General features: G+C 35.7%; 3 protein-coding genes across 13 annotated transcripts; 2 read left to right on the forward strand and 1 right to left on the reverse strand.

The window, feature by feature from the left end:
• Positions 1–951: 951 nt before the first annotated feature.
• On the forward strand, positions 952–3,644 carry LOC117231787 (adenosine deaminase 2-like). The gene is made up of 4 exons (XM_033490564.1): positions 952–1,269; positions 1,616–2,207; positions 2,409–2,732; positions 3,151–3,644. The coding sequence occupies exons 1-4, from the start codon at positions 1,062–1,064 to the stop codon at positions 3,536–3,538; spliced, it is 1,512 nt and encodes a 503-aa protein (XP_033346455.1). The 5' UTR covers positions 952–1,061; the 3' UTR covers positions 3,539–3,644.
• A 1,344-nt stretch (positions 3,645–4,988) lies between these two features.
• On the forward strand, positions 4,989–14,655 carry LOC117231786 (segment polarity protein dishevelled homolog DVL-3). 5 transcript variants are annotated; one of them, XM_033490562.1, is made up of 12 exons: positions 4,989–5,614; positions 6,128–6,197; positions 6,593–6,845; positions 6,957–7,139; positions 7,222–7,432; positions 7,576–7,704; positions 7,789–8,003; positions 8,077–8,568; positions 8,644–8,658; positions 8,743–8,892; positions 11,747–11,903; positions 12,484–14,655. In XM_033490562.1, coding segments are annotated over exons 1-12 (2,037 nt in total). In that variant the 5' UTR covers positions 4,989–5,453; the 3' UTR covers positions 12,485–14,655. The 5 variants fall into 5 exon arrangements, 4 of the variants coding, with proteins under 4 accessions (XP_033346453.1, XP_033346451.1, XP_033346452.1 ...); XM_033490560.1 differs by having other exon boundaries at positions 5,000–5,614; positions 8,644–8,892; XM_033490561.1 differs by having other exon boundaries at positions 5,003–5,614; positions 8,644–8,892; positions 11,747–11,815.
• LOC117231785 (neprilysin-4-like) lies at positions 14,648–22,221 on the reverse strand. 7 transcript variants are annotated; one of them, XM_033490553.1, is made up of 15 exons: positions 21,690–22,218; positions 21,401–21,594; positions 20,705–20,850; positions 19,498–19,643; positions 18,712–18,965; positions 18,373–18,630; positions 18,093–18,295; positions 17,687–17,866; positions 17,394–17,605; positions 17,043–17,265; positions 16,587–16,763; positions 16,335–16,497; positions 15,978–16,187; positions 15,792–15,898; positions 14,648–15,516 (listed from the first exon to the last, which is right to left on the reverse strand). In XM_033490553.1, exons 1-15 carry the CDS (start codon positions 21,794–21,796, stop codon positions 15,241–15,243), a joined length of 2,856 nt encoding a protein of 951 aa, XP_033346444.1. In that variant the 5' UTR covers positions 21,797–22,218; the 3' UTR covers positions 14,648–15,240. The 7 variants fall into 7 exon arrangements, with proteins under 7 accessions (XP_033346444.1, XP_033346443.1, XP_033346445.1 ...); XM_033490552.1 differs by having other exon boundaries at positions 20,705–20,853; XM_033490554.1 differs by having other exon boundaries at positions 20,705–20,853; positions 21,686–22,218.
• Between the last annotated feature and the right edge of the window lie 359 nt (positions 22,222–22,580).

The raw sequence follows: 22,580 nt of genomic DNA on the forward strand, positions 1-22,580 counted from the left end.
TTATGTTCTGTTATCATGATTCTTTGATCATCTGAACGAGGTTTCCTCATAATAAAAATTCATAATAATTTTTAGTGGATCCTATAAAAAACTATTTTTTGTTTATATGTGCTCAGTGTAACTCGTTGATATATTAGTAAGATAACGAGAGAGGGAATCGTAAACGAAGCTAAATTATCTTGCGAGGTTGCTGCGAACAGTTTGTACTTTCGCTTGGCGAATTAAGCATTTACAATCTGTCGATTGCAATTTGTAACGAAATAAGTTGCCTGCACTGAAAATAAATCGTTTCCACGGATAGGTATACGCTTAATAATTTGTGTGGCAAATCCTCGTGTTAGCATTTTATGTGTAACTTTGAAACTGCTGGATTGTGAGAAATTGAGTTTATCATTTGTATAGTATTAGCTATACATGGTGCAATAATTAATTTATTTCTTAAACATGTACTTACATATATTGCACATGTATATTGAACAATATTTTGCATACAAGAATACTTTTCTACGTAATATTTATAGCGAAAAAAATAATTAACTATTTTGAAGTCATCGCCCTGCGTGTAATTTAATTCAAGGATACACACGATATAGTGTTATCGAATGATTATTAAAAGAGCAATAAACATACTTTTTGCTTCATTAATTACAGTGAAACAATATATAAACAAATTCCTCGCCCCGTCTAAAAGAAATATCCAATTTTTGGACTAATCGATAAATTATATCATAAAATTTATCTCAAGAAGAAAAAAAAAGTTTTAAGTCTCTCGATTATCTCAACGCTTTGAATTATAATTAAGTCCCAAATATTCCTATGTTACAATTTTAAGCTTATGCAACGTTAATTAGAAAACAAAGAAACAGTAAACAGTTGATAATTGAACAAACATCAGCCTTGTATATTCAACGCATTTGTGGAAGTTATTACCGATAATAGGAACCGTCTTGGTATAAAAGATCAGCCAGTAGAGTGCAAACAGTCGAGGCGATCGGATCGCTGGTTCTAGTTTTCCTGTGCAGCTGAGCAGGGCAGCATTCGTCGGATATAGATCAACGATCATGAAGGAATTCATTTTTCCATTCATAATATTGCTTGCCTATGCGGCTGTGAATGCCGCCTTTCTACGTGTTAATTACACAATCCTCCGGAACGAAATATTGAAGTACGAAGAACGACTGATGATAGGCGCCAATTTGACTCTAAACGACGATGAAAAGGCCGCTAACAAAGTCCTAATGAAAGCAAAGGAAGAAGAATTGATTGCTGGTTTGTTTACTGTTTAAAACGTTCATAATGTCTCGAAACATTTATGCTTCGATTGATAGATTATGCGATGAGATAAAAACCTTAATTCTATTCAGCTTTGCCCGTTTAATTTGTAAATAAACGACATGATATCAGTAATCATTGGAATCTTGTTATTCAATGATTTTACGAATCGATGAACTGTTTGTCTCTCGTGGACAATGAAAATCGTCTGCTGATCCATTTTTCTTTATTTTCATTCTTGCTTTCGTTGTCTTCGGGGGGAAAGTCACGCGGATTGAAATGGTCTTTTATTGCCTCATCTTTTTTATCTCCATTGTTTTATAGATCTATTAAATTCTCGCAGGTTTCAAGGATCCTAGTCAGTATGCCCCTGCACGGAACTTCCTCGAAACGAAGAAGGACATCGAGAGATCAAAGGTCTTCCAACTGCTTCGTCGCATGCCCAAAGGAGCGGTGCTCCATGCACACGACACTTCTCTCGTTAGCCTCGATTACTTGTATCATAACATCACATTCCGCGATAATTTGTACGTCTGCATCGACGAAGGAGACGTTAGGTTGCACTTCTTCCGAGTACCTGACAAATCATGCGACTGGCAGCTCCTGAAGAAGGTACGCGAAGATCCTAAACGAGGCCGCCAGGTGAACGATATGATCAGGAGCAGGATGACGATGGAGTGTAACAATCCTGCGATTGCCTATTCAAACATTAACAAGGCGTGGCAGAAGTTTATGAACATATTCTCATTCATCGAACCCTTACTAACGTACAAACCTGTTTACGAGGATCATTTCCTCCAAGGTTTGGAAGAGCTATACGAAGATAACGTAATGTATCTTGAGCTTAGATCCACCTTGCCAAATTTGTACGATTTCGATGGCACGCAGTACCAACCAGAAGATTTAGTCGGTATCTATAAGAATCTTACTCAAAGGTACTTTATTTTTCTTTCTATTTATAGAAAACGTAGCAGCGATCATACTGTTGATATTCTCTATCATGTATTTATTTGGTTAAATGGAGAAATCAGGATTATCTGAGGAACATTCAAAAAAAGCAAACGCTTTGATAAAACTTAAGTAAACAGAGAATGAGGTTGTGACTAATTACCAATAAATTACTTTACTACCTGCAGATTCAAGGAGAAACATCCAGACTTCGTAGGAGCCAAATTGATCTACGCCCCAGCGCGATCTGCTGATGATAAAACAGTGGAATATTATATAGAAACTTTGAAAAGATTAAAAACGCTATATCCTGATTTCGTGGCTGGATTTGATCTGGTCGGACAGGAAGATTTGGGACACACGCTTGAGTCTTTCATAGATTTATTGAAAACCGCTGAAGAACATAATATTAGTTTCTTCTTCCACGCAGGTGAAACGAATTGGTTGGGAGCTTCTACCGACGAAAACCTCGTCGATGCTATTTTACTAAATACCAAACGTATTGGTCACGGGTAAGAAAAGTTTATATTAAGCGAAATTTTATAATTGCTGTTAATGAATAACTATATATTAACAAGGCAATTAGACATCTTAGTATCTAAAGATATGATCTTTTCATGTAATAAATCGTTTCGTATTGATTAGGATATCTCTGAAGATTAAACAAATATCGATGAAATCTCGATAAGAACTATTTATTTCGAGATATATCTGAGGAATTTGAAAGTCCTTTCCCTATTGAAAAACCCCAATCTAGTAATAGATATGCACGGTATCTTAGCTATTCTTCATCACTTATCTTATCATTTTATCCAGTTTGTAGAGAAAAGCGAAAGATTACAAATATAAAAGAGAAAATTTTCAAACATTGACAATCTATAGCATAACTTTCAGAAATTCTTATTTCCATTTTGTATAATTTTTATCTAGATACGCGCTGACCTCTCATCCTTTCCTCCTGGAACTCGTCAGAAAAATGAATATCGCTATTGAGGTAAATCCGATCTCCAATCAAGTTCTAAAACTTGTCGATGATCTCCGAAATCACGCTGCTAGACCGATGTTCTCTGGAGGCTATCCAATGGTAATATCCAACGATGACCCTGGATTATGGGGTGCAAAGGGTCTCAGCTACGACTTTTACGAAGGATTTATGGCACTCATGTCGATGCACGCTGACCTCAGAAGTCTCAAACAATTGGCATGGAACTCACTTGTCTATAGTACTCTGAATGACTCTGAGAAGCAGAAAGCGTTACATATTTGGGAAAGAAAATGGCAGACATTCATCAAGGACATAGTATCTGAAAATTATTAAAACCACAAATGAATAAACGAAGAATGATAAGAATTTGATTAACTATTTATAAATAATTAAACAAAAAACAACACTGTTTTTCTTTCAATAAAATTTGCAAGCAATAGATAATTCTTCTTGTTACTGAAATACGATTTAAACCATTCTGTAGTTGGTTAACGGCTCGCAATTATTATCACGCGTATAACCGTACGTCTGTTAATTCGTGTTTCACGCATGACCGCCTCGAGCATTACTTAACACCAACTGATGTTGAATTGTTGATAAAACCAGTTCCCTGCATAATATCTTTCATCCAAAGATAAAGCAACGCGATTTACGCGCCACGGACGTTTCTGTGAGTTCTTTACGCTGATACGTGATTTAATTTCATTTAAAATCCCTTTTCTTTTGCTCGCGCGACCGTATAATTAAGTCGACGCTCCGCACTACCAAATTGAAAGCGGAGCTACCGCACAGTGTCTTTTTCTTTTTTGCTGTTGTCCGGAAAAAAATAATGAATAGAATTACGCTTAATGATGCGGCCTGAACGTACGTGGAAATTACCCAACAGTGAAAAAGGCGCCATTCGCGTTGTTTGTTGCGCACGACTATCGAATACAAACATCTGTCGCTTTTGAATTGTTAACCGGAAATTCAATGGGATCGAAGGACACGTGTTGAGACAAAAACTATAAATGGACTTTAAAGTATGTATACTAGTACAATGGCATATAACAGCTGTTCTCTCTTATATAATTGACCTTTATCAAGGACGATAGAATCATCAAACACTTAATAAGAATTAATAAAGATGTAATCAATAAGTTGTTAAAACATGTATCAGAGTGCGTTATCTATAAGCAAACAAATAGATTATAGGACTATATAAATAATTACATGACACGAGTATATAATAATACAGAGATATCTATCTTAACTGGTTTAATTAAAAGAAATTAATGCGAAAGAAAATATAATTTAAATTCGAAAGTTTATTACATATGTTATTGAATTTCTGACGTCTGTTTACTTTAGTTCCTCTATTTCAATAAATTAATTAATGAATTTATAATATTATTTGACTTAAATTCTTCCATGATGTATGATATCAACTATTAAATAAATAAATGAAAAGAACAGATATAAATATGCTTCTGATGAATAAGATATAATTGAATATCCCAATAGTAACTTAAATTTTAATTAGAATAAGGATTATAGATTTCTACTACAGACTACTGCTAGTTACGTAGAAACGATTACGCCTCTAAATTGAACTTCCACAAAAATATATATAAGTAACAAATTATGAACTTCGCAGAATTTATTTTTTTCACAAATATCTGGTGTTAATGCAAAATTTTCTTTGTAATATTCATATGCATAGCAGTAGTTTTTATTCTACTCAAAATTCAGATACAACTTTGAAAACAGAAACGTTACGCATATTGGATTTCGGAATCTTTCGCCATCTTCGACAAACGTGCAGTAATGCCATCTGACGATCAAGCCAGCGAATAGCTGAAAGGGTGTAAAAATGAGGCTGGAGATTGTCTTTCTATCTTCGTTCGTTTCCAATCTTCGAACGGAGAGTCGAGTTGAGTGTCGGGCCGACTGCCGCGACTGTGTGTAATGTCGACAAGAATGTTGACGTTTAATTCAACTCGTCGGAAGCAACGAATACGTGTCGTGCGAGTCTCGTGAATAATGTCAACGAATTCCTTATAACTTACTACACGCAGCCGTAATAATGTTACGTACCGTGGAGTTTACGTAAACCTGTAATATTCATGAACGAACAATCATCGTACGCGCGAGGGCTTTGGCTCGAACTGTGACGCGCCATATTGGTTTTAAGAGAATTGTTCATATTAGTGGGCTTTGGGTGAATCTGTTTTACTGCAAATGCACGTAGTATAATAAAGTTGAGACGATGGAAGAGACTAAAATCATATATCACATTGATGACGAGGAAACCCCCTACTTGGTGAAGCTTACCATCTCACCGGAAAGGGTCACTCTTGCCGACTTCAAAAATGTCTTGAATCGGCCGAATTATAAGTATTTCTTCAAATCAATGGACGATGATTTTGGGTGAGTGTCACACCGATACGCATGTCCATCGAATGTTACGCATCTATTCGTGTCGTAGTACGGATTAACGATTGTTACAGTGGCGAAGCATTATCTTTCATCTTTGACTCGAGTCAATGCCCTTCGATTTAAACAGTATCCGCTTTGGAATAGACTCACATTTTGACAATGTTACTTTTTCGTTTTCCGTTTGATTGTGATAGCCAATTCGTAGCAATTTTCTGAAAATTGTTTGTATCGATATCGAATCGGTATATTATATTTTTATAACAAATAATGCATCACAAATAATGCTTAATTATATTTTTTAATTCTTACTTTATTTCAGAATTTACCACTTGGTAAATTTTCATATTTATTATATTTTTATCAAAATTATCATATTTCTTTTGTTATTTTCTGTATTTATGTCAGATAGCTACTTTTCAAATTTGTATAATTGTTTCGCATTTATTATTATGACTTTGTTTTTTTCATAAAACAAATAATTGGGATATGTTGTTTCCTCAATAGTGTGGTGAAAGAAGAAATTGTAGATGACGATGCCCATCTTCCCTGTTTTAATGGACGAGTTGTTTCCTGGGTAAGATTCTTAAATAAATTCTGTGATTAGTAAAATTTATTTATTTGTGATAAGCATGGATCTATTTTATAGCAAAAAATAATTTATTTTTAACGTATGTTGAAGTACAGAAATATTTCAGTTCTGAATATTAATTTCTTAAGTTATTAATAAAAGACTATTAATATTTATCATGTGTGGTTATTTTTGTGTCAACAAAACATAAAAAAAATTTTTAGTTAAAGAGCATGTAAATTTTACTTCATTTAGTTCACTGTAAAACTGGAGAAGTATTTATAGGATTATAGCAATAAGGAACTTTCTATTCCATAAAAATTTCTCATAAAATATGAATAAAAATTCAGTGGAGCATAGAAAGTTTTTAATGAAAAAAACATCAATCTATTTATTGATAGCTGGTGTCTGCTGAAGGCAGTAATGTATCGGATGGTGCATCACAGTGCACAGATTCAGTGGCACATAGTGAGGCAAAACATGATCGTGTTGATCATGTGACACCTGGTCACACAAATCGTGGCCCACCCCCATTGTCACATGATGATACTCTAACTGAAACAGAAAGTATTACAAGTAGTCGACAAGGGCATCATTTGCACAAAAGTTCAAGACACCATTCAGATAAATATGAGAAATACAATAAATACAATGGTATGCTATTAGTTCTGTGTGAATCATTCTTTAGCTTCTAATTGCTCTAAGTATTACCTTTGTTACAAATGGCAAAGATTCACACATTATCATTATTTTTTATAAATTCAGGACTTCGTATAAATGGTCATTCGAAACACAGATCGGGCCATGGTTATGAGACTGCTTCTATTTTAAGTTCAGATTTAGAGACAACAACATTTTTAGAGTCAGATGATGATGCTAGTAGCCGTATAACATCAACTACAGGCAGACATACCAATATGAGTAGTACGGTTGACAGGGCAACTTTAGGTAAATATATCTTATAAGGAAAGGAAAAAAATAAATCTGAAGATTTAGACCAGGAACTGAATTTTATGTATTTGGATGTTAGAGCGGCGTAGACCACAGAGGAGGAGACGTCATAGATTGCCACCTATGTCTAGAACATCATCCTTTAGCAGTATAACAGACAGTACAATGTCTTTGAATATCATAACAGTTTCATTGAATATGGATACTGTTAATTTCCTTGGGATTAGCATTGTTGGTCAAAGTAACAAAGGTGGAGATGGTGGAATCTATGTTGGTTCAATAATGAAAGGGTATGTGTTAAACTGCAGTGAATTTTAAATTATATTGTACATAGAGCTCTGTACAATGAATTGTTAGAACAGAGTATTCAGCAAAATAAAGTCAATATATTTATAACAGCAGCTCTTTCATTTAATTAATTTTCAATGTACAGGGGAGCAGTTGCTTTAGATGGCAGAATAGAACCTGGTGACATGATTCTTCAAGTAAATGACATTAATTTTGAAAATATGTCTAATGACGAGGCAGTTAAAGTACTACGTGAAGTAGTTCAGAAACCAGGGTATGTTTGTTTAATATAGCAATGCATTAAAATTTCAATAAACGAATTACAAGAATATAACATGATTATAAATGTAATCTTTAGACCAATCAAATTAGTTGTTGCAAAGTGCTGGGATCCAAATCCAAAAGGGTATTTCACAATACCACGTACAGAACCTGTACGGCCTATAGATCCTGGTGCTTGGGTGGCACATACGGCTGCTATAAGGGGTGAAGGTTTTCCTCCACGCCCGCCAAGCGCCACAACAATAACTTCAACATCAAGCAGTCTTGCAAGCACACTGCCAGATACAGAACGTGAGTTAAATAAATATTAGATTTAAATCGATTTAAAGAAACGAATGTTTCGTAAAAAATACATTTTGATTAGGACCATTGGAAGAACTTCATCTTACGGTGAATACCGATATGCCAACAGTAGTACGAGCGATGGCTCGGCCTGACTCAGGGTTGGAAATTCGTGATCGTATGTGGCTTAAAATAGTAATACCAAGTGCATTTATTGGAGCAGATGTTGTGGATTGGCTTAATACTCACGTAGAAGGATTTATTGATCGACGCGATGCAAGAAAATACGCATCTCTTATGCTAAAGGCTGGATTTATTAGGCATACAGTGAACAAGATAACATTTTCTGAACAATGTTATTATATATTCGGTGACCTGTGTTCATCTATGAGTAGCATGAAACTAGATTGCGATACAGTCGGACCATTACCTCCGCCGAATGCCTGGGACATGCCTTATTCAGGGACATATGCACCTCATTCTGCAACTGGTTACAGTCCAATGCCATTTAACTTCACTAACGAACCAACTGTATATGGTTATCACCGAGAAGAAAGTGTTCATAGCGGTTCAGGTGAGGATCGCATTTTATATCGCGATTAGCGTAATGGTTATTCAGTGTGTGTTTCAAAGTATTATATTTTATCAGGCGGCAGTAGCGCAGGTAGTGAGCATATTTGCAAAGAACCTATTCACGATTTGAAGTCCTGTTCTTCAGCATCTGAATCTGAATTGCATATTCCATCAGTGCCAACTATGCCAAGTAAAAATTCTGGCAATGGAAATGGTTCGAATGGAAAGAGGTCCAACGGCAGTCGCAGTCGTTCCAGTGGTTCTGAACAATCTGTGCAGACAGGAACTGGTTCAGGAAATCAACAGAACCAACAAGACTTATCTGGTAGTAGACAGTCATTTCGCATTGCGATGGGAAATCCTTGTGAATTCTTTGTTGATGTTATGTAGATGCCGGTGTTGTAAATAGATGAGTTATAAATTTAGAGAAAAGAGCAACATATAATTGAATATTTCCGAATGAATACTTTGACAAATTTATCTGACAGATTACATAAGATCTTATAAATTGGCGCTAGGTGTAATCTCTTTATCCTTTTAACGTTAGTAGAAATCATATAAATAGATAATGTATATTTACAGTGAATCTTATATGGTATTTCAAAGTATTTATTCGTTGTCCTATTCAATTTATTTCCAGGTTTATATAATTCGTATTTGATGTTTTAACGATTTGTTCATACGTGTCGTTTCAACTTTGCATTCCACTTTATATTATATACTTGACAGTAATAATATTTTTGGAAGTTCGTCTCTATTAAATGTATTTTATATTCATTAAAATATTTGCATGTAATATGTAAATGTACATACTAATGTGGTTCAAAGAAGTTGCATCAGAATGTAAGATTTAAATTCAACAAAGAGTAATACAGGTATTTTTTATGCCATAATAATAATAAAATTTCAGATCATTTTTAGAATATTGATTTTATTAGCTATAGTAGCTGTTGATTATAATTCATTTACTATTCCTTTCATTTTCATTATTTGATTAGTATGAATTTGAAAATTTACATATATACTAAAGTATATATACGAGATAAAACTAAAATTGTATTATTATTATTAAGCTTTGCTGAAAGAAAAAAACAAGTACATTTTCAATGTTGTGCATGAAATATGCAACTGTTGTGTTGAAGTTTAGCATACATATAGCAATAACGAGCCTAGTACAACTATTATGTACGAGAAACTCAGTATTTAATATCGATAATTCATTATTATTATTATTATACATACACTATACTGCACGCTTTACTATAAATATATTACGGTGTATTTGTTGATGTAAAGCACGATCGCACATGAAGTAGAGCACAAGCATGGTCATGTAAATAACACGGTTTATGTCGATAAATATACGTAATGAACATTGCAATAATTCGCTACGTAATGCATGTAAATTATAATTATTTTATAAAAAAAAAGGTACGTATTTTTTTATTAATATTTTTCCATTGCTTGCGTTCTAGGATTGTCTACGACAATGGGGCAGCTATTTCTTTAAAATCGAGAGGATATTATTTCGAAATGTTAAAAGGTTCACTAATTATTGCTTTGCAAACACATTCTTTAAGACTAATCCGCTTTAAATAAAAAGAAGGAGGAAAAACGAAAAAAAAGCATATATGTGCATGTACAAAGAAAATATGCAATACGATTGTTATTGTATATCGGGCAATTATTGGTGAATCATTTAAATTGAGATTGTCCATGCGTAAAGGACAAATTTTTATTGTATTCCTACTGATTCCAGTTATTTGCTGATGAACAAAAAGAAATTGTTTAAAATTATGTTGTGTGGTATTGCATCACAAAGTTCGACAATATGTAAATAGATCGAATTATGCTCATATTAAATGTGCCATCTTATCAGTGTTAGAAAGTACTGAAAAAGGAACTGCGACATATAATTTATATATACAAGCTTCCCAGGTGTATGCATTTCTTTACTGTTTATGTTCATTGATGTCATCTTATCTAATGAATTATTACGAATTCTTACGAATTATCTTCTGCATCTCACACACACACACACACACACACACACACAAGCTTATTTAATTTCAACAAACGTTCATTACATTTAATTGCGTCTTGCCGTTGCGTTATTATGATATAAATTTTTATTTAGCATATCACGTTGTATTTAAATAACGTTCTTTTTATAAAATGCCGCTAGAAAATACTTGCATTCGATGCACATAAATGCATTGGCGTCGTAACACTATAAGAGTAATTTCAAATATGGTGTGATGTTTCTTCCTACCAAACATTTCACGTTAAAATGAAAAAAAAAATCAGTAGCGATTTTTACGTTTCTTTTTCTATCGATTTTACTACTTTTTATATTTACACGAACTATTTACATTGCTTCCTTAATATTTATAAAACGTATATTATAGAAAATACTACCTACGTCTTTTTATATAACATGCAACCATGTTTGAAAATTTCGTTGTCTAATCGTGCAATTTTCCAAAATAACGACTGAAACCTCTTTTTATTTCCCCCTTTTCTTCGGCATCTTATAATTATCGATAAATAGGCACATTTTTATACTGTCCCCTGTAGAGAATAATATAACGGTATTATAAGAAATTTTTTACCGATTTGATAAGCACATAATGCATAGATTGTATAGGAAAGATTTTGTTGGAAAATTGCGCACTGGCATTTAATCGTTAATTTCAATGGAAATGTTTTCATTTCGCTGCAAATGATTATGTAATTCGATATTTAAGAAGGTAGTTTACACGAACTGGTTTATCGATATCATTATGGTACCAATCATTATATATTATTCTGTAAAATATATACATATTTTATGTTGCAGACAGGTTGTACAGTATGTTTGAGAAAGGCAAAATGTGTATTTACAATGTATTGCTTCAAATTAATATTTACAAACCAAGATCCATTTATTATTTGAATAAAAAATGATACCGAGGATGAAAAAGAGTGAAAATACAAATTTTGCGACTCACAGACATACTCCGAACTTGGTTTATTTTATTTTCTATTTATTGCGCCGCTCTAAAAGGACGTGCTGCTTTCTGTCTAACAAACGACTCAATTCCCCTTTGCAACTTACGTTGTGCGCATGTGGATTACATCATGTCAAAGACGTAATCGAGTCATTTTTGTGCCTTGTGCTGCGCTGACGATTGATGCAGAGCGGCGTATGCACGAGGAAACTCGTACACTGACTAGCGGTTTGGACAACAATAGCAGAGACAATATCTGTGAGTGTATTTTATTTTGTCACATCGAGGGACTCACGCTGATTCCTTTCTTTCCGTATATCTCTGTCTTTTCGAATTTCAAACATTAGTGAGTAACCCGTATCTGAAAGTAATTTTTTGTTTAATTAGCTTTTATCATTACGTTCCTTTTCTCTCGCTTCGTTCCGTTCCGTTCCGTTCCGTTTCGTTTCATTTCGTTTCGTTTCGTTTGTTTTCCTTTGAAAGTTTTCTCTTATTTTAAGTTCCGTTACAGAAACTATTTGTCTACTGTTTTACGATAAAACTTAACACGATGACCGTGCATCTTCGATCTTGTCTTGATCATTCTTGCACTTCAATTGCTTGTTTGAATATATTTAGCATTGTACGAGCATTTGTAATAAAAATCTACGAATGCGTTTATCACGAGCTATTTAGTAGTGGAACACTTGTTACGTGTGTATTGTCGATAGTTTGCAGTTACTCTTGCATATAAATGATACATTCAAGGAAAATACTAATAACATCTTATACCAGCATACATCGTACATTTCCTTTATTTCGATCGTTTTTTCGTTACATTATCGTCTGAGTAGTCCCAAATACGTCTATAGTATGTCCTTTTAGTGCAGCTAAATGATGGCCACCCTTGAAACTTATAACATAAGACACACATTTCTATTTTACAGATGAAGAAGACATTTTGGAGTACCAGTTTCTGCACAAGTGAAGATATTTGTTAATGCAATACGTATACGTAATGGTGGTACTATAGGAGTTGAAAAAAAGGAAATTAAGGTATATTTCCACTTGACTTTGAATTGGGTGGACGGAAGTAGCAAACACGAGACATATATATATTTATACATATATATATATATATATATATATATATAACAGACGAATTTTGATTAAGCGTCATAGAAAATAAAGAATCTAAACTATATATAATTTGTAATGGCTATACATAAAAGAAGGAAATAGGATTAAGGCCATCAAATTTCCATGTGGTATTTAATATCATTCGAAAACGTGATCTATATATAGATTTCGACAGGAAAACAAGAAATGATGGCGAAAAAGCGTGCTTTTTTAACGCAGGGTGTATGTAGATTGAGAAAAAGGAATTCTCGTTAATTCCATATATGTGTTTTATCGATACTTCTTGTTCTACCTTTGTTTTTTTATTTTGAAATAATCGCGATAATTATGTATCATTTTCGATTGTATATATTTTCACACCGTGTGTCAGTTTAAACAATAATGGATATTTTCAGTTGGGCTTAAAATTTTTCATTTTTGATCTTAAAAGTTTTTGAAAGTAAAAAAATTCTTTTTTTTTTCTAACTGTTTCATTTGTTCCTTTTTTCAAATATTAATTATCATGTTATAATATGGCTGTATTTTTAATTATACGGGTATATGAACATCAAATTTACGAAATGCAGAATGGAAACTAAGATTTTGGTACTGAGGATGGAACTGAGGTAAAGGAGCAAAAAGTGTCAGTATAATACGAGATAATATTCGCAAAATTCCTGATTTATTAGTACAACTTATGACTGCAAATACGTCTGTAATGAAGTGTTAATTCATGCTATGAAAATTAATTAGTATGAAGCATATTATACAATTGTTGTAAGTATTATCGTTTCACCTGAATTTTACGCTTAAATGAAAAAGAAAAATTGAAACTTTTGTAACTATAAATAACACAGAACACTTTTTATCAATCTTTATATGAAAATATTCTATTGGAGTTTTCGCGTTAATTCAATCAAGCAGCTATAGAATATTTAAAACATAAGTGATGATAATTTCACCATTATTCTTCTAGTTTAAGCAAACACCATGCGTCGTTGCATTTTCTTTATACTAAATAATTGAGAACTCGATGTATGTACGATTTTATTTTTCCATGCTACTTTAACCGATTACTCGTTAAGGGAAGGCAATACGTAAATAAATTGTAAAGATAGGATTATATAATTGGTGAAACACTTTCTCCCCCGATTCTGTGTGTAAGTTTATACGAGTAAGTGTGATGATACTGCATTGTCATGTGCATGCACGAGTCTTCTCCCTCACTATTAGAATTACGAATAAAAATGGACAAAAAAAGAATGGAAGAATATGAAGTAAACCTCGACGAGTCAATATGAATCGAATGAAAGTTTACTCATTGAGACGCATTCGAACGCTATTCCGACTGAAGTATTTTAACGTCATTTAGAGTACCATAGTACAAGGCGACAAGATAGTCAATCGATATCGCATTTACAGACAGATAGTTCATTCCTTGTATTTTTTATCCCTTTGCGAGACAAATGTTTGCGGACTTTTTTATCGAGGCTACGACCGCGTACACGGTGTCGTCGATACTCTATTTGCGATGTTCAACGATTTTTACACTATTTATTATATATTATGCGAAACTAAGAGATTTGTAAAAAGAAGAAAAGAAAGAGGAAACGCGGAGCTGAAGAGAAGAAAGAGTAAGAAAGAAAGTGGCGCATTCATTAGACCGATAAAATAAATGACTTCTTCAATGTGTGTGTTTCGTGGAAACATTGCGAGATGATATGACAGATTATGTATGTCGAGACGATCTTCTTTGCCGCCTTTTTCTGTCGCGAAACTGACTGCGAAAAAAAAAAAGGAAAACAAAATGTAATGCGAACGAGTTTATATCCATAGTATACACGATTACGTGGATGTAACGAATGATCACAATGGCTCAGATTATTCCGTAAGATCAGGTAAAGATCTACAGGAAGCGTAAGCTAAAATAGAACGACGAAAGAATTCAATACATGTAGTAGTGTGTGGATATACAGGGAAATAGATTGTAAAGATTTTTATGACTGTCTGAAATTATTATTGTCTTTGGTATTTGTCTTACAATTTCATTCTTAACACATCTCTAAACAGCGCAGCAGTTTGAAACATCTACAAGATACTTCCCTTGTGCGATATACACTTGGATCGTCAAGTCGTAGTATCACACGGAAGCGATACTATTCCCTTATTTATTGTTACACAACCTATTTTGTTAGTACGGCTCGTATCCATGATCGATTACGTTGCATGCCCGTAAATCGTTAAACGAGAACTTACAATTACTCCGGTTCATCGTTTTCTTCATCCTATTCTTGATTTCCTAGTAATTTCAGCATAAATTGTGTATACTCTACAGCATCAGCTATCATCGAAAGCATGGAACTATAGTTTCGTTAAAATCTTAACGTGAATCTGGCAATAGTCTCTGGAACGTAAAGACTAATTTCAACGATTACACCTACACAGTCTAAACTTCGTTTGCTTCACACAATCGAGCAACGAACAATCTTCTTCTTTTTTTCTTGATCACGTAGCTCTGATTAATTTATTCGATCAACGATCGATGCGATGATGAGTTTGGTAGAAACAGATAAGCACACCATTGGTCACCAAACGGAGCATTTGTTAACTGGATTCATAGGTGCACCCAGCGGGCAATAAAATACTTCTGCGAAATCCTCCGAATTCGATAAGGTGCCGATTACGCGAAACTTGCCAGGTGAATGGACGGCGGTCTTCAACTTATTCCTGGTAGCTTCCGGTCTCATCGAGCCGCACCACACTTGCGCGAAGTTCAGGAAGAACAATTGCTTTCCAGTCGCGTTTAAACCTGGCAGAGTTTCGTCAGCGTCGCCGTTTGCGCGTAACCATCTTTCGTAAGCCTAAATAAAGACAAAACGGTTTAAGGAAGTGTCATATAAAAATCATGACAAAATTATTAATTATAATTGTTGAAACGATATATAACTTTTGAGAAATTTGCTGATCAATGATTGACGGAAAAGAAAGAATTTTTAAAATGTTAAAAGTCTGTCCACTTGTTAAAAGAATGGAATATAAAAATCATACGACCGTGACAGGGTTAAATGTTATTAAAGAACTGAAGAAAAGTTCAGAAACAAGCTGTTAAAAAAACTAACAGGAAGAAATTGCTTACTCGAAAAGCTTGTTTAATACCGCCGTTATCCGCGATATTCTCGCCCTGGGTATTCATTCCATCAATCTGCATTCCAACTTCGCTCACGATATAGTGACTGTACTGGTCTGAAACATTTAACAGTTTTCGAGTTAGCGAGCAAAAGTTGGAAGGAAAGTTTAAGAGAATAGATGTTTCGTCGATTACCGATAAGGCATTGAGCTCGTTCGTGAAAGCCATAAATAGCCTCGTCTTTCCACCATCTATGTAGATTACCATCCTTATCGAATAATCGACCTTTATCGTCGAAGCCGTGGGTGATCTCATGGCCAATCACAACGCCGATCCCACCGTAATTTAAACTCCGTGGAAAGTATCTGTGATAAAAGGGCGGCTGTAGTATTCCAGCTGGAAACACTGAGAGTGGAAAGTAATTCAATAATTAGTCGATATTCTTTTTTATCTTATGCAAAAGAAAAGAAAAATCGTAGTATAAAATTGTGAAAAAGTTTGTAGACCTTCCCGTTTCTTTTGTTCGCGCAATATAAAAAGAATTATACTGACTTATCCTATTTTTGCTGCGACTATAGTAAGCATTGACCACTGCAGGCGCAGTGTTCCACAGGGTCTTATTGACAGGGCTGCCAAGTCGATCCTGTTCTACCCTGGTCAAATGTTGCAAGATGTTCAACGTGTTCTCGAAGTACTTATCTGGACGGATCACGACCTGAAAGTTCACCAGAAATTAATTTAATTAACGAATGTGTCCATTGTATTCAACCAAATCTCAAAAAGAGCCAGATCCGTGATTCTTACATCTTTGTAACGTTCGTTCAACAACTCAGACTGTAGAATGAAATCAGGATAGCCGATCCTTAACAGCATCGCGTTTACCTTCTCGGTGGCCAGTTCTTTTGTTTCGTCATCGATCCAAGTAGTTTGATTTAGGAGTTCTCTGAAGGACCGTTGTATATCACGAGTCATGGCCAATGTCTGCAGAAACAGGTACGAGAATAACGAGAATGTCGAAGCTCAATTATGACGAATTATAATTTACATTCTAATGAGGAGAAAACACATTTTCATTTGTCCGATTCTTTATTAAAATAACTATAAGATTGATGAAAGCCATCAGAAATAATAGAATATTTCAAGGCGCAATATAAAAGTGGTATGGAACGAAAGAGACAATAAATAAACAAATAATTAGTCAAAAAAATAAATTTACAAAATTAGTGAATGTTCATTAATGAAAATAGGAAGAGTTCTTACATCGTTTTTGCTTTTTTCGTCGAAATATTTTTTCACGAACATGGAGCCCACAGCCATGCCCATGTTAGAGTTCACTTGTGCCACACAATTTTTCCATCTGGACGGTGCTTGTTCCCTTCCAAACAGAATATAATAAAATTTTTGCTTAGCTTCCTGAAATCGATCGTCCAGATTGTTTACTCTGTGCCTGACGAACCGCCATAGCAGATAATTCGCGATAGTCCTGCAAAGAAAAGGTACTCAAAAATAAGAAATTTCAAAGTTTCCAAACTTCTCAAACATCTCCTCAAAAATCAAACTTATGAAACAGTGTCTACTTTTTACTATTGTATTTTACATGAAAGATTGTACCGTGGACTAGTTTTCGAGAGCAAATTCACCAAATCTTGAATATACTGCAACGCATAGACAACGACCGGCTCGGAAACATTCGTTGGTCGTGCCAGAACGATCGTTAAATATCGATGCCAGTTAATTTGTGGCACCAGTGTCCTTAATTCTCCGATGCTCATTCTTTGATATAACTCTGAAACGTTTCTTCGCTCGTCGGGGGAAGACGTGATCTGTGAAACCCGAAATTAATCGTTCAATAGCGGACATAATAGAAATATGTCAGAAAATTATAGAAATTATAATTGACTTACCTTGGCAAGCTTAGTTTCGAATTCTATCAATTCGTCAGCGTCTATAGTAGCGTTTTGCAAAGATGCGCCCAAGAGAGTGGAAATTTTTATTAAATAATTTTTGTAAGCTTTTAAGTAAATGGTATTCGATGGCTGGAGAAAGTAGTCTCTTGTAGGTAGACCCAATGATGTCTGATCGAACTGCAATTAAACTTTTCTTAAATTTGATATTTTTGCTTCTCCATTATGTGGAAGTCAAAGAGAAGTATTTTTTAATAACATTCACTACGAAAATAGTTTTCGCGAGGAACCGTGTAAAATTATTAAAAGATTTGATATATTATATTAATTTCATGAAACATTCGCTGAGCTACAAAATGAAGTAAAATTTTTATCTCGAAGTTCTCGAAAAATTCCGAGTTTCTACCTGTATAACGTACTGGTCGCTGTTTTTAATGTCCGGCGCCACCCATTCCGAAATGAGAATGTCATTATTATAAAGCCTCAATTGTGCAACCAAGAGGAGCCAATCGAACTTTTCCGGATCCCAATTTGGTCTCAATATGGGCCATCCACCAAGTTCATCTAGAAGCTGTATAAGCGGCCGTTCCATGCGTTGCTCCAAGATCTCTAGCCACATGTATCGTGTTAAAATTGGCAACCACTTACAGAAATCTCTGAAGAAACCCAATCGAAAAACAATTTACCGTAGTTCATGCAACTGCGATACAAATATTTAGCCTTGAGCGTCGCGTCATCCGTGTACAATTGCAATCCTTTCGGTATAGGATCTTCGAGAAGCTCTTTCAACACAGAGTCCAACGATTCTCTGATCATTTCGAAGGTATCGTAGGCAGCTTTGTCTTTAGGGATAGGATTATGTTTCGCCCAATTGCCACAGGCAAACTGATAAAAGTCCTCGCAAGGATCAGCGCTCCTGTCCATGTACTTCAGCATGATTTTTGCTGCGGCGAATATCTGTTTCTTAAAAAGCGTATGAGCAGCAATTATGCAAAGTAATTAGAGAGACTACGTCACAAGTGTACCTTGAGCTTCTCTGATGGCCCACGCGTTTCCCTCGCCTTTCCAAAACGCGTGGAAATCCGTGCCAGTGTCGTCGTCGTTTTGGTCGTCGACGATTGGCAGACTGGTGTCCGAATCGTCGACGGAAATCGAGTGTCTACCACCTTGTTCACCCTCGTCTGATTCGTCCTGAGAACGCTCTTCGATATTGTCGTACGTGAAGAACTTGGAGCGCAGTTCTTCGTTCTTACGCGCGTCGTGCGTATGCTCGCCGTACCTGAAGAAGATAATTTCTGAACAGAGCTGATTGCGGGTGTTATAAGTTCGAAGGCGTATCACCGGTGAAATTTTTGATATAGCAGAACTCTATTTATTTGATTTATTTGAACGAAATTTCAGTTTGTGTCCGATAGAATGAAGTTTTGCTGATCGAATTCATTTATTCGAACGTAAATTTTTATTATGGACGAAAAATCATAAGATCCTCATAGAGAGGATCGCTAGATACGAGCTTCGATCATATAAAATATTTGTTCTCCGATAGGTTCGTGTAAACGAAATTCAACTATAATTTAAGTAGAAATAATAAATGGAATTTGATTAATAGATTGCGGATATTTATGTAAATCTATATTTTTACGAATACAATTACAGCAGTGGAGCTTCATCTACTAAACATATATTACTATAATGAACATTGTACTTTAGATGTTGTATATATTTGCATATTCTGCGAATCTTTGCATGTTTAAATTTCTCATTAATGCATAAATATTCCGCAGTCTATCGAGTAGTATTTGGATAATTACTCTCGATAGTCGTTGCTTTGTATTTCAGAGTTTTCCTTGACCTCATCGGCGTCCACCTCGGTGTAATAATCGTCCAGGAAGTTGTAGATGTCTTCGTCGGAATTTTGATCGTCTGCTTTCTCAATGTTGTAGTCTATCGGTTGATCCTGTATCGAATATTCGCACAAAAATGATATTTTTACGGTGCTTTTTAAAATAGAAAATTGAGTAGTTGGAAGGTGAATCGATATCTGTGTATGTAGCGTAGGTATCGTGTCTTTATATCTCAGAGTTGTTTCGGCCATGAAGTAAAAGACATGTCGAATTTAATTGACCTTGTACGAAACGAGATGATTGGCAGTGAGACGATCGATATTTATACTGTTCACCAGTAACGCTAATTTAATGTTGATTAACTCTAATTAACGTCGCTGCGCACGACACGTTATCCAAAGTGGCTCGTCTTCTTCTCGAACATTGTCGCTTAACTTATTATCGAAGACACCTTTTGTCAACTCTTTATAAGGCTGTCAAAATTTTCATAATTCGATAGACTGATACAAAACACAGATACAATCGTATGACTATTAATTCTCATTAGCAACTTCCACTTTACTCTACTGCGTTCTTTTGCAATGAAACGTCAACCCTCTACAATCTTTTTTCACTTCGCATACGTCTACATCGTTACAAAAATATTCGACTATAAAAGAATTACGCTTGCAAGGTTGCAAAGGATTGAACAGCGCGAATCCGCTCGCCTAGAACGAGCGAAAAAATGCGAGAGAAAACCATCGTTATTTCTTGAAGAGACTCAGATCATTGCACACAAGTGTCTAACGTCTCGCGATTCTCGATATCGATATCAGATCTGGACAAGCCGTTGCCCGTTTGCCAATCTGCTTATCCTCGTATCGCGTCGATTCGAATATAAAATTCCGAAGAACGCAACGTTGAATAGCTCGAGCGTGGAGGATGCTCGAAAATCCTGACGTCCTTCGTTCTTTCTTCGGGACTATTTGTCGTCAATCGATCGATATTATACTGCACGTTCGTAGCTGATGATCGTAGATCGGCAAAGGCGAACGGATGTTGTATATTTTTTGTTTTTACGTGTGTTTTTTTTTTAAAGAAAATGGAAAATAACAAAGAAGAAATAAATAAGACGAGGAAGAAAAGTGGTATTGGTTAGAATCGCTTTGAATTTGATTTGTTTTGGATAAAGTACCGCGTCTAGGTCTCTCTTGTGTCGTTGTAGCTGCCTTGACGAAAGTAGAGTCTCCACTGGCACGTAGCTTGTTTTCATTCCAGGTGCTAGGATTTTGTCTTCTTCCTCTTCTTCACCGGCCCTCTCTGTCTCGCTGCGGCTGGTCGCTGCTAACAGTTTCTATAAATAATATACTTCTCCTTTCTTCTATGTCGCTTTATATTTATATTTGAAACTTTTATAACATTTCTAAAAATATCCTTTTTCTTTCTGTTAGATATAATTTCCATCATGGAGATTGTACAATTTTAAAGTAAAAGTCGAATCATCTCCCTGCCCGTGACCTATATTCAACGTCGTCTCCTGTGACGAGAGTTCATTACCAATATACCTATGTAATCTTAGAACGGATTACATGTGCAACATGGTAGGACAGGAAAACGATTAAACTCGAATATTCTTCCTGCGAGAACAGCCTTGGGACAACTTACTCTAACGACTTGTAAGAAGCCTCAAGAACAAATTCAACTACACCGACCCCCCATCGCAAGATCCGCTTAAATTATTTTCTTCTGACAACGATCGATAAATCACGCCACACATCTCGCACTCTATTTCGCTATTCAGATGTACACGAGTAGCCAACAGACCGGACGTCGTTAATATCGAGTGCATTTTACGAGCGTGTCGTTATGTGTACCGTGGCAATAGACTTACGCGGAAAACTCTCCTCGGTCCTCTCGTCCTGCCTCCTTGTCTGGACCAAATACGTACGATGATAAGGAGCCTTGCCGATCACCTGCGACCGCGACAGAGCGATGAAGATTATAGTGATCGGCAGTAAGACGGCTGGAATCAAGAGCATCAGTTTCACTCGGAAGCGCCAAGTGTCGTTTCCGCCCATGCACCACCTGTAGTTTCAAATATCGTGTTCCCCAATTGCCGATTCTAACTAATCGATCGATACTTTTGATAGTCATTAGCTAATTTTGGACATCTTACGAACTTTAGTCGACCAGTCTCCTTGTTAATGGCTAACCGACAAGAAGGACAAGGCCCACCGCTGAAGAAGTCGTCGTCGTTATACTGATCCAAACTACTCGCGCTCCTCATCTTGTCTGAAAGCAAGTCGACCCCTTCTTCTCAGTCCAGTTGATCTACCTATTCTACTTCATCGTACCACATTGCGCAGTCATAAATCGCATTCGCGTATCGCGCGTTTCACCGCGCAAGATCGAATCTTTGCCCTTAACTCACTGTACCCCTAGTTTCCCTGCGATTTTACATTTCTTTTATTTTATACTTTATACTTTGCCAAGTCGAAGGACACCCGAATCGACATCTGTTTGGGGACACTCGCGTTTTAGTAAAGGTAAAGGCGATCGAGAAGAAACTTTCAAACAAATTTTCGATCGAAACGGAGATCGAAACCGTTTTCAGGATGGTGGCACCGTGCGTCCGTGAAGAAGAGGACTGACTGAAGCTGGTGCGAAGCTTCGATCTCGACACGAATGTTAATGTAACGTTGCGCGTACGGTCAAATTAGTCTTAGCGACATTCGTACGGGAGTAATTTCCATATGTAACGTCGGCGGTCAACGCCAATAGCGAGGGCAACAACAATCGAGGCGGAGCTCTGTACGTGCACGCACACCGCGAGAGGCATTTTACGCGCTCCTTACGTCCAGTTACTCGTCAATCGACCCTAATAACTTGCAGTTATCGTTCAATAACGCGTCGCGCTGTTTTACATTCTACACGTGACCTGGCCGTTATTAAGTTTTTTCTCATCGCCAACACTGATTGCCATTTTAAGATGAACGTAGGAACTTCAAAAGACGAATGGGACAATCGGTAGTTCCGATTTTTCTTCCGTTACGCATCGCGCCAATTGTCAC

The sequence above is a fragment of the Bombus vosnesenskii genome, unplaced genomic scaffold (genome assembly GCF_011952255.1).
Source record: "Bombus vosnesenskii isolate JDL3184/JDL3185 unplaced genomic scaffold, Bvos_JDL3184-5_v1.1 scf7180000013273, whole genome shotgun sequence".
In the NCBI taxonomy this organism is placed as follows: domain Eukaryota; kingdom Metazoa; phylum Arthropoda; class Insecta; order Hymenoptera; family Apidae; genus Bombus; species Bombus vosnesenskii.